Here is a 17,732-nt window from a genome sequence, read left to right as displayed (position 1 = left end):
GGATTTCCATTGATCCTTGTGGGATTTATTGGGATTTCCATTGATCCTTGTGGGATTTATTGGATTTCCATTGGTCCTTGTGGGATTTATTGGGATTTCCATTGATCCTTGCAGAATTTATTGGGATTTCCATTGATCCTTGTGGGATTTATTGGGATTTCCATTGATCCTTGTGAGATTTATTGGGATTTCCATCGATCCTTGTGGGATTTGTTGGGATTTCCATTGATCCTTGTGGGATTTGTTGGGAATTCCATTGATCCTTGTGGGATTTATTGGGATTTCCATTGATCCTTGTGGGATTTATTGGGATTTCCATCAGTCCTTGTGGGATTTATTGGGATTTCCATTGATCCTTGGGGGATTTGTTGGGATTTCCATTGATCCTTGGGGGATTTATTGGGATTTCCATTGATCCTTGAGGGATTTATTGGGAATTCCATTGATCCTTGTGGGATTTATTGGGATTTCCATCGATCCTTGAGGAATTTATTGGGATTTCCATTGATCCTTGAGGGATTTATTGGGATTTCCATTGGTCCTTGTGGGATTTATTGGGATTTCCATTGATCCTTTGTGAGATTTGTTGGGATTTCCATTGATCCTTGCAGAATTTATTGGGATTTCCATTGATCCTTGCGGGATTTATTGGGATTTCCATTGATCCTTGTGAGATTCATTGGGATTTCCATTGGTCTTTGTGGGATTTGTTGGGATTTCTATCGATCCTTTTGGGATTTCTGTTGGTCCTTGTGGGATTTTTTGGGATTTCCATCTCTCATTTTGGGGTTTTTTGGGATTTCCGTCAGTCATTCCGGGGTTTATCGGGATTTCCATCGATGCTCGTGGGATTTTTTTGGGATTTCCATTGATCTTTGTGGGATTTTTGGGATTTCCATCGATCCTTGTGGGATTTTTTGGGATTTCCACCGATGCTCGTGGGATTTTTTGGGATTTCCGGGCTTTATCGGGAATTGCGGCGCCTGAGGCCGATGGCCAGCACGGCTCCGGCCGCAGCCACGGTGGCCACGGCGCAGGCCAGCGCTGTCCCCAGGGCCAGCGGTGTCACCGCGCCTGCCAAGGGACACCGAGTGACACGGGGGGAGTGGGGGTTGGCACCCAGTGTCACCTGGTGTGACACAGTACACCCTGTGTCACCAGTGTCACCCAGTGCCACCTGATGTCACTCAGTGTCACCCAGTGTCACCCAGTGTCATACAGTGTCACCCAATGTCACCGGTGTCACCGGTGTCACTCACCCTGGTGGCCCTCGGGGCGCTGGCCTTGCTGGGCACTCGAGAGCAGCACGGGACCGATGACAACGTCAGCTTCAGAGGTGGCACCTGGGGACAGCGGGGACAGGGAGGGGCGTGGGGACAGTGAGGGACAGTGAGGGACAGTGAGGACAGGGAGGGACGTGGGGACAGTGAGGGACATGGGGACAGTGAGGACAAGGGACAAGGGACAATGAGGGACAGTGAGGAGCGATCACCCCACCCCCATGGTCCCCCTGTCCCCATGATGTCCCCATGAGGTCCCCATGTCCCCCTATCCCACTGTCCCCCTATCCCCACGTCCCACTGTCCCCATGTCCCACTGTCCTCATGATGTCCCCATGATGTCCCCATGTCCCCCATCCCCATGTCCCACTGTCCCCATGATGTCCCCATGATGTCCTCATGTCCCCCTGCCCCACTGTCCCCCCTATCCCGGCGTCCCACTGTCCCCATGTCCCACTGTCCTCATGATGTCCCCATGAAGTCCCCATGTCCCACTGTCCCCCTATTCCCACATCCCACTGTCCCCATGTCCCACTGTCCTCATGACGTCCCCATGATGTCCTCATGTCCCCCCGTCCCCATGTCCCACTGTCCCCATGATGTCCCCATGATGTCCCCATGGCCCCATGATATCCCCATGATGTCCCCATGATGTCCCCCTGTCACCATGTCCCCCAGTCCCCATGATGTCCCCATGATGTCCCCCTGTCCTCATGTCCCCATGATGTTCCCATGATGTCCCCATGACATCCCCATGATGTCTCCATGATGTCCCCCTGTCCCTGGTACCCCCAGTGTCCCCGGCTGTCCCCGGCTGTCCCCAGCTGTCCCTGTCTGTCCCCAGCTGTCCCCGGCTGTCCCCTCACCGTGCCCGTCGTCCCTGCGGTGGCGGTGGCCGTCCCAGGGCTGTGGTGGCCGCTGGCCGCAGTTGCCCCGCTCACAGCAGCTGCAGATGTCCCTTGTCCCCTCCACGGGCGCCCAGCTGCACGGGGAGGTGACACCGTCAGCCGCGGCCACCGGGGCGGGCAGGTGACACCGGGGAGGTGACACACAGGGATGACACCATGGAGGTGACACCAGGGAGGTGACACTGGGGAGGTGCCACCAGGGATGTGCCATGTCGGAGGTGACACTGGGGAGATGCCACACAGAGATGACACTATGGAGGTGACACCGGGGAGGTGACACCATGGAGGTGCCATGAGGGAGGTGACACTGGGGAGGTGACACCACAAAGGTACCATGGGGGAGGTGACACTGGGAAGGTGACACTGCCGAGGTGACACCGGGGAGGTGCCACCAGGGATGTGCCATGGGGAGGTGACACTGGGGAGGTGACACCACGGAGATGCCATGAGTGAGGTGACACCGTGGAGGTGCCATGGGGGAGGTGACACCGTGGAGGTGCCACTCGGAGTTGACACTGGGTAGGTGCCACCAGGGATATGCCGTGGGGAAGGTGACACTGGGGAGGTGGCATGGGGAGGTGTCACCATGGAGGTGACACCAGGAGGTGCCACACAGAGATGACACCATGGAGGTGACACCATGGAGGTGCCATGGGGGAGGTGACACTGGGGAGGTGACACCACGAAGGTACCATGGGGGAGGTGCCACCATGGAGGTGCCACCAGGGATATGCCATGGGGAGGTGACACCGGGAAGGTGACACTGCCGAGGTGACACTGGGGAGGTGCCATGGGGGAGGTAACACTGTGGAGGTGCCACTCGGAGTTGACAGTGGGGAGGTGCCACCATGGAGGTGCCACCATGGAGGTGCCACACAGAGATGACACCATCGAGGTGACACCATGGAGGTGCCATGGGGGAGGTGACACTGGGGAGGTGACACCACGAAGGTACCATGGGGGAGGTGCCACCATGGAGGTGCCACCAGGGATATGCCATGGGGGAGGTGACACTGGGGAGGTGGCATGGGGAGGTGCCACCATGGAGGTGAAACCAGGGAGGTGGCACCATGGAGGTGCCACCAGGGAGGTGCCACGCAGAGATGACACCATGGAGGTGCCACCATAGTGGTGACACCATGGAGGTGCCATGGGGGAGGTGACACTGCCGAGGTGACACTGGGGAGGTGCCATGGGGGAGATGACACTGCCGAGGTGACACTGTGGGGTGCCACGGGGAGGTGCCATGGGGGAGGTGACACTGCCGAGGTGACACTGTGGGGTGCCATGGGGAGGTGGCACTCACGCGTTGCGCGCCTTGCTGAAGGAACAGGCCTTGTTGAGCGCGTCGGGGCTCTGCTCGGCCGGCGTCACCTTCAGGTGACACGTGATGTAGATCTGCGCCAGGAGACACTGCTGGGGACACCGCGGGGCCAGCGGCAGGGCCGGGGACAGCGGTGTCCCCGCGGTGTCCCCGCGGTGTCCCCAGGCGTTACCAGGCTGCGCGGGTCCCCGGCGAAGCGGAAGGCGTCGATCTGGAAGCGCAGCACGTCCTGCCGCGGCCGCGGGGTGACAAAGGCCGAGCTGGTGGCATCCGAGCGCCCGTCCACCAGGCAGCTGTGGGGACAGCGCGGTGTCACCGCGGGGACAGCGGGGTGACAGACACGGGGGCAGCGGGGTCACAGACACGGGGACAGCGGGGTCACAGACACGGGGACAGCGGGGTCACAGACATGGTGACAGGGTCACACCTCGGGGACAGCGGGGTCACAGACACAGGGACAGCAGGGTCACATCCATGGGGACAGAAGGGTGACAGACATGGGGACAGGGTCACAGCCATGGGTACAACAGGGTCACATCCATGAGGACAGAGGGGTCACAGACACGGGGACAGCAGGGTGACAGACACGGGGACAGCAGGGTCACAGCCATGGGGACAGCGGGGTCACAGACGTGGTGATAGGGTCACACCTTGGGGACAGCGGGGTCACATCCATGGGGACAGCGGGGTCACAGACACGGGGACAGCGGGGTCACAGACACGGGGACAGCAGGGTGACAGACACGGGGACAGCGCGGTCACAGACACGGGGACAGCGGGGTGACACACACGGGGACAGCAGGGTGACAGACACGGGGACAGCGCGGTCACAGACACGGGGACAGCGGGGTGACACACACGGGGACAGCAGGGTGACAGACACGGGGACAGCGGGGTCACAGCCACGGGGACAGCGGGGTCACAGCCATGGGGACAGCGGGGTCACAGCCACGGGGACAGCGGGGTCACAGCCATGGGGACAGCGGGGTCACAGACGTGGTGATAGGGTCACACCTTGGGGACAGCGGGGTCAAAGCCATGGGGACAGCAGGGTCACAGCCATGGGGACAGAGTCACACCACAGGGACAGAGGGGTCACATCAAGGGGACAGTGGGGTCACATCAAGGGGACAGTGGGGTCACAGACACGGGGACAGCAGGGTCACAGACAGGGGGACAGCGGGGTCACAGCCATGGGGACAGTGTGGTCACACCACAGGGACAGTGTCACACCACAGGGACAGTGGGGTCACACCACAGGAACAGGGTCACAGCCATGGGGACAGAGTCACACCACAGGGACAGTGGGGTCACAGCCATGGGGACAGTGGGGTCACACCACAGGAACAGGGTCACAGCCATGGGGACAGTGGAGTCACAGCCCCAGCTGGCACCGCTGTGTCCCCAAGTGTCCCCAGATCGGCCAGGGAAGTGACAAGGGCTCAGCACTGCTGGGTGTCCCCAGACTCCAAATTGTCCCCAAATTGTCCCCAAACGTCCCCAGATGTCCCCAAACTCACCTGTTGAAGTTGATGAGGGTGTAGTGGGGCAGGATGCAGAGCCACCCTCCCCCTGACCCTAAAACAACCCCAAATGTCCCCAAATGTCCCCAAATGCCCCCAAATGTCCCCAAATGTCCCTAAAGTCACCGGCTGAAGTCAATGATGGAGCAGTGGGGAGGGACGAGGAGTCACCAACCCCTGACAGTGTCCCTCACCCCAAATTGTCCCCAAACATCCCCAGCCCTCCCGTTGAAGTCACTGACAGCACAGTGAGGTATCACCACCCTCGACTGTGTCCCCAGATGTCCCCAGATGTCCCCAAACATCCCCAAACATCCCCAAATGTCCCCAACCATCCCCAGATGACCCCAAACGTCCCCAAATTTGCCCCAAAAAACATCCCCAAACATCCCCAGATGTCCCCAAATGTCCCCAAACACCCCCAGATGTCCCCAGCTGTCCCCAGATGTCCCCAACCATCCCCAAACACCCCCAAATGTCCCCAGATGTCCCCCAACATCCCCAAAAGTCCACAAATGTCCTCAGATGTCTCCAAATGTCCCCAACCATCCCCAAATTATCCCCAGCTGTCCCCAGATGTCCCCAGATGTCCCCAAACATCCCCAATGTCAACAGATGTCCCCAGCTGTCCCCAAACATCCCCAAATTATCCCCAAATGTCCCCAGATGTCCCCAACCATCCCAAATGTCCCCAAATGTCCCCAAAAGTCCCCAAATTATCCCCAAATGTCCCCAGACATCCCCAAATGTCTCCAAACGTCCCCAAATTATCCCCAAATGTCCCCAGACGTCCCCAACCATCCCCAAATGTCACCAGATGTCCCCAGCTGTGTCCGGCACATCGGTTGAAGTCGATGATGGCGCAGTGGGGCGGGATGAGCTGCCACCCTCCCCATGACCCCAGAGCGTCCCCAGATGTCCTCAAATATCCAGAGATGTCCCAAGACGCCCCCAAACATCCCCAGATGTCCCCAGCTGTCCCCAGCCGTCCCCGCCGCGGGCGCACCCGTTGAAGTCGATGATGGCGTAGTGGGACAGGATGAGCTGCCACCCTCCCCATGACCCCAGATGTCCTCAAATATCCAGAGATGTCCCAAGATGCCCCCAAACGTCCCCAGCTGTCCTCAACCATCCCCAGCTGTCCCCAGCTGTCCCCAGCCGTCCCCGCCGCGGGCGCACCCGTTGAAGTCGATGATGGCGTAGTGCGGCTCGCTGCCGGCGCCGGGGCCCAGGGTGGCCACGCAGGAGTCGACGAAGAGGCGCAGGGGGACGTGGCTGTGGGCGCCCACCTCGGCCTGGAGGTTCAGCACGTCCCCCAGGCGGAACGCCGAGAGGTCCCGCTCCGAGCTCCAGTCCTCTGGAAAAGGGATGGGAATGGGGAGATCCCAAAAAAATCCTACTCCGAGCTCCAGTGCTCTGGAAAAGGGATGGGAATGGGGAAATCCCAAAAAAACCCCGCTCCAAGCTCCAGGGCTCTGGAAAACCCCATGGGATCAACCCCAAAATTATCCCAAAACAGGAAAAGGGATGGGAAAGGGGAAATCCCGAAAAACCCACTCCAAGCTCCAGTCCTCTGGAAAAGGGATGGGAATGGGGAAATCCCAAAAAATCCCGCTCCGAGCTCCAGTGCTCTGGAAAAGGGATGGGAATGGAGAAATCCCAAAAAAATCCCGCTCCAAGCTCTAGTGCTCTGGAAAACCTCATGGGATCAACCCCAAAGCCACCCCAAAAGGGGAAAAGGGATGAGAAAGGGATGGGAAATAGGGAGCCCTGAGAAATCCCAGTCCAAGCTCCAGTCCTCTGGAAAATCCAATGGGATCATCCCCAAAATGATCCCAAAACAGGAAAAGGGTTGGGAAAGGGGAAATCCCAAAAAATCCCGCTCGGAGCTCCAGTCCTCTGGAAAAGGGATGGGAATGGGGAAATCCCAAAAAATCCCACTCCGAGCTCCAGTGCTCTGGAAAAGGGATGGGAATGGGGAAATCCCAAAAAAATCCCGCTCCGAGCTCCAGAGCTCTGGAAAACCCCACGGGATCAACCCCAAAGCCACCCCAAAAGGGGAAAAGGGATGGGAATGGGGAAATCCCAAAAAATTCTGCTCCGAGCTCCAGTCCTCTGGAAAACCCCACAGGAAAAAGAATGGGAATGAGGAAATCCCAAAAAATCCATCTCTGAGCTCCAATCCTATGGAAAACCCAATGGGAAAAGGGATGGGAAAGGGGAAATCCCGAAAAATCCCGCTCGGAGCTCCAGTCCTCTGGAAAAGGGATGGGAATGGGGAAATCCCAAAAAATTCCTCTGGAAAACCCCATGGGAAAAAGAATGGGAATTAGGAAATCCCAAAAAAATCCATCTCTGAGCTCCAATCCTATGGAAAACCCAATGGGAAAATCCCCAAAATGATCCCAAAACAGGAAAAGGGATGGGAAAGGGGAAATCCCGAAAAATCCCGCTCGGGGCTCTAGTCCTCTGGAAAAGGGATGGGAATGGGGAAATCCCAAAAAAATCCCGCTCTGAGCTCCAGTGCTCTGGAAAACCCCATGGGATCAACCCCAAAGCCACCCCAAAAGGGGAAAAGGGATGGGAATGGGGAAATCCCAAAAAATTCCTCTGGAAAACCCCATGGGAAAAAGAATGGGAATGAGGAAATCCCAAAAAAATCCATCTCTGAGCTCCAATCCTATGGAAAACCCAATGGGAAAAGGGATGGGAAAGGGGAAATCCCGAAAAATCCCGCTCGGAGCTCCAGTCCTCTGGAAAAGGGATGGGAATGGGGAGATCCCAAAAAAATCTCGCTCCGAGCTCCAGTGCTCTGGAAAACCTCATGGGATCAACCCCAAAGCCACCCCAAAAGGGGAAAAGGGATGGGAATGGGGAAATCCCAAAAAATCCTGCCCCAAGTTCCAGTGCTCTGGAAAACCCCACGGGAAAAAGAATGGGAATGAGGAAATCCCAAAAAATCCTGCCCCAAGTTCCAGTCCTCTGGAAAACCCCACGGGAAAAAGAATGGGAAATCCCAAAAAATCCATCTCTGAGCTCCAATCCTATGGAAAACCCAATGGGAAAAGGGATGGGAAAGGGGAAATCCTGAGAAATCCCGCTCAGAGCTCCAGTCCACTGGAAAACCCTACGGGATCAACCCCAAAGCCACCCCAAAATAGGAAAAGGGATGGGAAAGGGGGAAATCCCAAAAAATCCTACTCAGAGCTCCAGTCTTACGAAAATCCAATGGGATCAGCCCCAAAGTGATCCCAAAAAGGGAAAACAGGTGGGAAAGGGATGGAAAAGGGGGAAAAGGGGATGGGGAAATAAGGGAAAGGGGAAAAGGGATGGAAAAGGGGGAAAAGGGGATGGGGAAATAAGGGAAAGGGGGAAAAGGGATGGAAAAGGGGGAATCCTGAAAAGACCCTCTCAGAGCTCCGGTCCTCGGGAAAATCCAATGGAATCAACCTCAAAGCGATCCCAAAAAGGGAAAACGGGGCGGAAAGGGATGGGAATGGGATCAAAAATTGGGGAAAGGGGATGGAGAAATGGGGGAAAGGGGGGAAAGGAGAAAAGGGATGGGAAAGGAGGAAAAGGGGATGGAGAAATGGGGGAAAGGGAAAAGGGATGGAAGAGGGACGGGAAAGGGGAAAAAGGGATGGAAAAGGGACGGAAGAGGGACGGGAAAGGGGAAAAGGGGATGGAAAAGGGACGGAAGAGGGACGGGAAAGGGGAAAAGGGATGGAAAAGGGACGGAAGAGGGGCAGGAAAGGGGAAAAGGGATGGAAAAGGGACGGAAGAGGGATGGGAAAGGGGAAAAGGGGATGGAAAAGGGACGGAAGAGGGACGGGAAAGGGGAGAAGGCGGAAAACGCGGATCCCGCACCGTTCATGAGGCGCAGGGAGAACAGGAGCTTCTCCTGGGAGGCCAACGCGGAGTTAAAGGGGGCCCAGGTGGGACGGATGGAGCCGCTGGAGACGTTTTCCCGCCTGGAACAGGGACAGGTCGGGAATGGGATCGGGAATGGGAATGGGAATGGGAATGGGAATGGGAATGGGAATGGGATTGGGAATGGGACTGGGATTGGGAATGGGGATGGGAATGGGCATGGGATCAGGAATGGGAACAGGAATGTGATTGGGAATGGGATACAGGAGAGGTTATCCCGCCTGGAAAAGGGAACGGATTGGGAATGGGATTGGGAATGGGATCGGGAATGGGATCAGGAATGGGATTGGGGACACTGGAGATGTTATCCCACCTGGAACAGGGAACGGATTGGGAATGGGATCGGGAATGGGACACTGAGAATGGGACATGGGAGACGTTATCCTGCCTGGAAAAGGGAATGGGATCGGGAATGGAATCGGGAATGGGATCGGGAAAAGGATCGGGAATGGGATCAGGAATGGGACCAGGAATGGGACACTGGGAATGGGACACTGGGAATGGGACACTGGGAATGGGACACTGGGAATGGGGAGCCACTGCAGATGTTATCCTGCTTGGAAAAGGGAATGGGATTGGGAATGGGATCGGGAAAAGGATTGGGAATGGGATCTGGAATGGGATTGGGAAAGGGATCAGGAAATGGATTGGGAATGGGATCAGAATGGGATTGGGAATGGGATCGGGAATGGGACACTGGGAATGGGATCGGGAATGGGATCAGGAATGGGATCAGGAATAGGACACTGGGAATAGGACACTGGGAATGGGACACTGAAGATGTTATCCTGCCTGGAAAAGGAAATGGGATCAGGAATAGGATCAGGAATGGGATTGGGAATGGGATCGGGAATAGGATTGGGAATGGGACACTGGGATGGGGCTGGGGACACTGGGCACGGGGACACTGGGAATGGGGACATTGGGACAGGAATAGGGACACTGGGAACATGGAATGGGATCTGGGATGGGAATGGGATTCCTGGGAATGCTGGGAAAGTGGTATGGGATTTAGGATGGGAATGGGATTACCAGGAATGGCAGGAAGGGATCTTGGGATGGAAATGGCATTCCTGGGAATGCCAGGATGTGGGATAGGATCCAAAGGTGGGAATGGGATTCCTGGGAATGCCGGGATGGGAATGAGATCCCTGGGAATGCTGGGATGGGAATGAGATCCCTGGGAATGCTGGGATGGGAATGAGATCCCTGGGAATGCTGGGAATGCGGGATGGGATCCCAGGATGGGAACGGGATTCCCGGGAATGACAGGAAGGGATCCTGGGATGGGGATGGGATTCCTGGGAATGCCGGAACGCGGGATGGGATCCGGGAAAACCTGGGATAGTGGCACTCAATGGGAATGATGGCCGGGTCACTGCGCACGATGGCCGGGTTGCTGCCGGGGCTGGGATCGTAGCTCAGGAGCGTCCGGTAAATCAGGGAATCCGGAGTGACCTGGGAATGAAATCCGGGAATTCCGGGGGAAAGGGATCCTCAGTGCCGGAGAGAATGGGAGGGAATGAGGGAATCTGGGAATGAAATCTGGGAATTCCAGGGGAAAGGGTTCCTCAGTGCCGAGAGAGAATTGGAGGGAATGAGGGAATCTGGGAATGAAATCCGGGAATTCCAGGGGAAGGGGTTCCTCAGTGCCAAGAGGGAATGGGAGGGGATGAGGGAATCTGGGAATGAAATCTGGGAATTCCAGGGAAAAGGGATCCTCAGTGCCAAGAGGGAATTGGAGGGAATGAGGGAATCTGGGAATGAAAACTGGGAATTCCAGGGGAAAGGGATCCTCGGTGCTGAGTGAGAGGGAATGGGAGGGGATGAGGGAATCTGGGAATGGAATCTGGGAATTCTGGGGGAAATGGATCCTCAGTGCCAAGAGGGAATGGGAGGGAATGAGGGAATCTGGGAATGAAATCTGGGAATTCCAGGGAAAAGGGATCCTCAGTGCAAGAGGGAATGGGAGGGGATGAGGGAATTTGGGAATGAAATCCGGGAATTCCAGGGAAAAGGGATCCTCAGTGCCAAGAGGGAATGGGAGGGGATGAGGGAATCTGGGAATGAAATCTGGGAATTCTGGGGGAAAAAGGATCCTCAGTGCCAAGAGGGAATGGGAGGGGATGAGGGAATCTGGGAATGAAATCTGGGAATTCTGGGGGAAAGGGATCCTCAGTGCCAAGAGGGAATGGGAGGGAATGAGGGAATCTGGGAATGAAATCTGGGAATTCCAGGGAAAAGGGTTCCTCAGTGCCGAGTGAGAGGGAATTGGAGGGAATGAAAACCAGGAATTCTGCGAGTCTCTGGTCAGGGATATCAGCAGGGTGAGAGTGAATTCCAAGAAATAAGGTAATTCCGGGTGATTTGGGAATAAAAACAGGGAATTCTGTGGGAGAGGCCACCCTTCATCCCAGCAGCATCACTGGGCTGAAAGGGAATGACGGGGGAATCCATGGAAATGGGGGAAAAGGGGTGGAAAAGGGGAAAAAGGATGGAAAAGGGATGGAAAAGGGATGGGAAAGGGGGAAAGGAGGAAATGGGGTGGAAAAGGGATGGAAAAGGGGGAAAAGGGGGAAAAGGGATTGAAAAGGGGGAAATGGGGTGGAAAAATCTCAGTTTTCAGGGAGTTGAATTAAACCAAGGGAAAAAGGAATGGGAAAAGCTGCAGGAAAATCGCTCAAATTCCCAGGAAATCCCACTTCTCCTTCCCCGGGAATAATCCCATAAAAGCGGGAACAGGCGCGGCCCCGGAGCCGCTCCCGGTGGGAATTGCGGGATCAGGACAGGACTCACCCGGATCCCCGCGATTCCCCGGGAGAGATCCCGGGATGGGGACGGGACTCACCTGGATCACCCTCAAAACCTGGGAATTGCACGGACCCGGGAACGGGCCCGGTGGGAATGCCGGTGGGAATCCCGGGATGGGAACGGGACTCAAAGCCGGGAATCCGCCCGATCCCGGGAGCCGCTCCCGGTGCGAATCCCGTGATTGGGGCAGAATCCCGGGATGGGAACGGGACTCAAACCCGGGAATCCGCTCGATCCCGGGAGCCGCTCCCGGTGGGAATCCCGGGATCGGGACGGAATCCCGGGATGGGAACGGGACTCACCTGCATCACCCTCAAAACCTGGGATTTCCACGGACCCGGGAGCCGCTCCCGGGGGAATTCCGGTGGGAATCGCGGGATGGGAACGGGACTCACCTGCATCACCCTTAAATCTGGGATTTCCACGGACCCGGGAGCCGCTCCCGGGGGAATTCCGGTGGGAATCCCGGGATGGGAACGGGACTCAAAGCCGGGAATCCGCCCGATCCCGGGAGCCGCTCCCGGGGGAATTCCGGGATGGGAACGGGACTCAGACGCAGGAATCCGCCCGATCCCGGGAGCCGCTCCCGGTGGGAATCCCGGGATCGGGACGGAATCCCGGGATGGGAACGGGACTCACCTGCATCACCCTCAAAACCTGGGATTTCCACGGACCCGGGAGCCGCTCCCGGTGGGAATTCCGGTGGGAATCCCGGGATGGGAACGGGACTCAAAGCCGGGAATCCGCCCGATCCCGGGAGCCGCTCCCGGCGGGAATTCCGGGATGGGAACGGGACTCAGACGCGGGGATCCGCACACCCGGGAGCCGCTCCCGGTGGGAATCCCGGGATTGGGGCGGAATGCCGGGATCGGGACAGGGACTCGGGAATCCGCCCCGCTCCCGGGAGCCGCTCCCGGTGGGAATCCCGGGATCAGAACGGGACTCACCTGCATCACCCTCAAAACCTGGGATTTAATCTGACCCGGGAGCCGCTCCCGGCGGGAATTCCGGGATGGGAACGGGACTCAGACGCGGGAATCCGCACACCCGGGAGCCGCTCCCGGTGGGAATCCCGGCGGGAATCCCGGCGGGAAGGAGAGGCGGGCGGGGCTCACCTGGACGGTGCTGCCGCACTCGTGCAGACCGGCGCTGAAGGTGACGGTTTTTTGGGATGGATCCAGGCGGGAATGTTTGCAGGCGGCGGGGCCCAGGCTGAGCTCGGCCGCGCTGACCAAACGCCCGTTCCCGAACAGATCCCGGTGCACGGTGACCTCCAGCCGCGCCTCCCGGCACTGCACCTCCACCGGCGCCCGCGGCCGGGAATTCGGCCGGGAATTCGGCCGGGAATTCGGCCGCTCCTCCCCCCATTCCCAAGGATTGGCATCGCCCCACACCCTGTCCCACGGAGGAGGCGCCGCCGCCGCGGGGAACGCGCAGAGCAGCGCCAGGAGGAGGCGGATTTGGGAGCGCATCCCGGAAAATCCCTGGAATTGCCAGCGCGGCGCTTCGCTCCCGGTTTTTATCCCGCTGGGAAGCGGCCCAGCTCCCCCTCCCCACCCCCCCTTTGGAATTCCAAGGGCGCCCCCCGAGCGTTTCCCGTCATTTCCGGGGTGCCGAGGCTCGGGGGGAGCGATGCCGGCGGATTTTTTGGGAATTGTTTATCCCAAAAAGGAGCCGCGGAGCCGCGCGCTGCGGGAATTGTTTGGGCTCGGCGCTGATAAGGAGCGAGCCGAGGCTCCGCTGCTTCCCGAATCCCGAATTCCAGGCGCGATCCCAAAGGCATCAGGAATTTTGGGATGAGGAGTTGGGGGCAGAACGGTCTGTCCCCCCAAAAAATGGGATTTGGATCATGTGGAACGGCAGAAACCCCAAAAATTCCCGCATTTCCCCCAATTCCAGGGATCATTCCAGGGCTTTGATTTCCTCTTGTTCCATCCCAAAAAAAGAAGGAATTTTGGCTGGAATTAAGGGTGACAGCGACCCCCCCCCCGCCCCAAAATCCCGTTTTATTTTTGGGATGGAACGAGGGGAAAACAAAGGCCTGGGATTATCCCGGAATTGGGGGAAATGCGGGAATTTTTGGGGTTTCCATCATTCCCCATGATCCAAACCCAAATCCCATTTTTCCTTCGGTCTAGGATGAGGGATTATCCCTAGAATTCGGGATCCCAGAGTTTTGGATGAGGATTTTTGGGAATGGGGGAGGATCCTAAATCCCAAAAAAACCCCAGGATTTGCACATCCAAAGGGTTTGGGATCACCCATGACCCCAAAATTCCAAGCCCAGGAGCCAAAATTCCTTCTTTTTTTGGGGATAAAATGTGGGATCCCCCCAAATTCCTCATCCAGGGGTTTGGGATCATCCCTGGAATTGGGGAAATGTGGGAATTTTTGGGATTTCCATCATTCACCACGATCCAAATTCCCAAAAATCCTCATCCAAGGCTCGGCTTTTCCCGGGATTCCCAATTCCAGGGATCATCCTGGGCTTTGTTTTCCCCTCGTTCCATCCCAAAAATAAAATGGGATTTGGGGGTGGGGGTCACTGTCACCCCTAATTCCAGCCAAAATTCCCCCATTCCCAAAAATTTATCCCATCAATTTTCCAGGCTCATTCCCAAATTTTTTTCCCTGATTTTTCTGGGGTTATTTCATTCCCTTTGTTATCCCAATCCCGGTTTTTTATGGATTTTTAATGGATTTTTAATGGATTTTTTATGGATTTTTTATGGATTTTTTATGGAATTATTTTTTGTAATGGAATTTTAAAATGGATTTTTTAAAAATTCATTTTTAAATGAATTTTTTTTTGCATGGAGATTTTTTTAAATGGAATTTTTATGGATTTTTAAAATGGATTTTTAAAATGGAATTTTAAAAAATGGATTTTTATGGAATATTTTTGGTATGGAATTTTGTTTTAAATGGAATTTGAATGGATTTTTTAAATTGAATTTTTATGGATTTTTAGAATGGAATTTAATGGATTTTTAAATGGAATTTTAAAAAAAAAGATTTTTTTATGGAATTTTTTTCGTATGGAATTATTTTTAATGGAATTTTAATGGAATTTTTTGTGCAGAATTTTTTTTAAAGTGGAATTTTAATGGATTTTTAATGGAATTTTTGAAAATGGACTTGAATGGAGTTTTAAGAATAAAATTCTTTTAAATTTATTTTTTTTAAATGTAATTTTATTTTAAATGGAATTTTTATGGAATTTCTGTCCCCCTACCCCCCTTTTTCCTTAGAAAAATCCCCCCGGATTTGGGATTTTTTTTTTTTCCCAAAAAAGAATTCTTGGCATCGATCCCAAAGGAATTCCCGGGATTTTGGACCGACTCAACATTCCCAAAAAATTTCATGGATCCGCATCGACCCCTCTGATGCTTCCAGGGGTCGAATCCCGATTTTTGTGGGGTTTTTTGGGGGATTTTTGGGGGATTTTTGTTTAAAATCCTTTGGAAGCGGCGCGGAAATTCCCGGAATTCCAGAGGCTGAGCTCCTGCGTCAGGGAGATAATCGGGAATTCCGGGAATTCCGAAAGCGAGGGGCGAAAATCCTTGGATTCAAGGATTCCTCATCCCAGAAAACTCCGGGATTTTTGGGGGATTTTTGGGAAAAATCTCTCGGGATTGATCCAGAGGGGAAAATTTTGGGAATTTGGGGGGTGGAGGGGGATCCACAGGGAAAAGGGGATTTTTGATTTCCTGGGAAAAACAGGGGAGGGATTTTTTGGGAATTTCCAAAAGGCTGGGAAAGCAAATCCAGGTTTTTTTTTCCCCATCTTATTTTCCCTAAAAATTGAGTTTTAATCCCAGGAATTCCAGGAGCTGTGGGAATCCCAAAGGTTTTTCCTCATCCTGGATTTTTTTGGGGTTTTCCATCGTGGATTTGGGCTCTTCCTGAGTTTTTAGGATCAAAATTTCTCTGGATCCCAAAAAAACCGAGGGATTATCCCAAAAAAACCCCAAGGGATGATCCCAAAAAAAAACCCCAAGGGATGATCCCAAAAAAAGCGAGGGGTGATCCCAAAAAAAACCCCCAAAAAACTGGATTGGGAAGGAATCCATGAGGATTTGGGGCCTGGGAAGGGATTTGGGATTTGGGGAAGAAATCCCAAATCCCTCTTGGAATCTCATCCCAAAAAATTCCAGCTGAGGTGATCCCACAATTCCCAGTTTTCCAGGAATCCCAAATCCAATGGGAGAAAAACCCCAAATCCATGAAAAACCCCAGAATTTGCTCCAGAATTCCCAAATTTTTCCTTCCCCAGCCTCTGCAGAATCCCGGGATTTGGGGGAAAACCCAAAAATCCCATAAAAAAGGGGGAAAAAAGCAGGAAAAGGGAATTTCAGGGGCGCTTTTGGGATCGGGGGAGGGAATTCCAGGCGCAGGAATTCCAAGGATTGTTTATCCTGCCGGGATCCGAGAATTCCAAACAATCCTTGGAGCAGGGCTCGCAATTCCCGGGGGTGAAATTCCCGCTTTTCTCTCATCCCGAACTGGGATTTTTTTCCCAAAAAAACGGCCCTGGATTTGTTCCCATTCCCGGATTTTCCAAAAAATGGGGAAAAAAAATCCATGGGAAAATGGGAATTTGGGAAGAGTTTTTCCCTTTTCCCAGAGGAAAAAAAATCCAATTTTTCCAGGAAAAAAATCCTGACTGGAGAGGGGGGTCTGATTCCAGAGGTATTCCTGGGATTTTTGGGATCAGGGAGCTCCCAAGGCAGGAAAAATCTGGAAAAATCCCATCCAGGATCCCAAATTTCCTCCTTTTCCTGGGATTTTCCCACTGGAAAAAAGCTGATCCCAAATCTCGGTGAGAATTCTGAGCTCTTCCCGCTTTTCCAAGGGCAAAAAATCCAGGAAAATTTGGATTTTTGGGATTTGGGATCTGGAATTGGGATTTGGGATCCCAGAAGTTTTCCAGGAAAAATTGGATTTTTGGGTGTTGGGATCCCGTATTTCCCATTTTTCCCAATTCCAAACTGGAATTTGGGATCCCAGAACTGGGATTTTGGATCCCAGATTTTTTTTCTGGGAAAAATTGGATTTTTGGGATTTGGGATCCCAGAATTCCCATTTTTCCTGCAAATTCCCAGGAATTTGGGGGCGTCCATTTGGGATATTTGGGAATATCCCAGGAATGGCTCCCGGAGCGAGGATTTCCTGCTCTGGATCGGGATTTTCCATGGGAATTCCAGCTGGGAACAGGAGGATTCCACGGGATCACCGGGAATTTTTAGGGTTGGGAATGTGACCCCAAAGGGGCCAATCCCATGGAATTCCAAGATTCCCAAACTGGGAATTCTGGGGTTGGGAACAGAACCCCAAATGGGGCAAATCCCACAAATTTTGGGATCCCAATCCCAAGGAGGATCCCATGGGATCACCAGGAATTCCAGGATTCCCAAACTGGGAATTTTGGGGTTGGGAACAGGACCCCAAATGGGGCCAATCCCAAGGAATTTAGGGATCCCGAGCCTGCTGTTCCCAAGGAGAATCCCATGGGATCACCGGGAAATTTTGGGGTCGGGAATGTGACCCCAAAAGGGGACAACCCCATGGAATTCTGGGATCCAAATCCCAAGGAGGATCCCATGGGATCACCAGGAATTCCAGGATTCCCAAACTGGGAATTTTGGGGTTGGGAATGTGACCCCAAATGGGCCAATCCCAAGGAATTCCGGGATCCCGATCCTGATGTTCCCAAGGAGAATCCCATGGGATCATTGGGAATTTTTGGGGTTGGGAATGCGACCCCAAAGCGATCCCACAGAATTCTGGGATCCTGATCCCAAGGAGGATCCCATAGGATCACTGGGAATTTTGGGATTCCCAAACTGGGAATTTTGGGGTCGGGAATATGACCCCAAATGGAGCAAATTCCAGGGGATTCTGGGATCCCAATCCTGACATTCCCAAAGACGATCCTATGGGATCATTGGGAATA

The 17,732-nt window shown here is 54.4% G+C and overlaps 1 protein-coding gene across 1 annotated transcript; it reads right to left on the bottom strand.

The window, feature by feature from the left end:
* Positions 1-260: 260 nt before the first annotated feature.
* Positions 261-13,361, bottom strand: LOC121470533 (zona pellucida sperm-binding protein 3-like). The gene is made up of 9 exons (XM_041718432.2): positions 12,892-13,361; positions 10,305-10,423; positions 8,903-9,006; positions 6,215-6,392; positions 3,685-3,805; positions 3,495-3,586; positions 2,147-2,262; positions 1,260-1,343; positions 261-1,074 (listed from the first exon to the last, which is right to left on the bottom strand). The coding sequence occupies exons 1-9, from the start codon at positions 13,246-13,248 to the stop codon at positions 965-967; spliced, it is 1,281 nt and encodes a 426-aa protein (XP_041574366.2). The 5' UTR covers positions 13,249-13,361; the 3' UTR covers positions 261-964.
* Between the last annotated feature and the right edge of the window lie 4,371 nt (positions 13,362-17,732).

The sequence above is a fragment of the Taeniopygia guttata genome, chromosome 10 (genome assembly GCF_048771995.1).
Source record: "Taeniopygia guttata chromosome 10, bTaeGut7.mat, whole genome shotgun sequence".
In the NCBI taxonomy this organism is placed as follows: domain Eukaryota; kingdom Metazoa; phylum Chordata; class Aves; order Passeriformes; family Estrildidae; genus Taeniopygia; species Taeniopygia guttata.
Note: the sequence above shows the minus strand (reverse complement) of the source record. Positions and strands in the feature narration are given on the sequence as shown.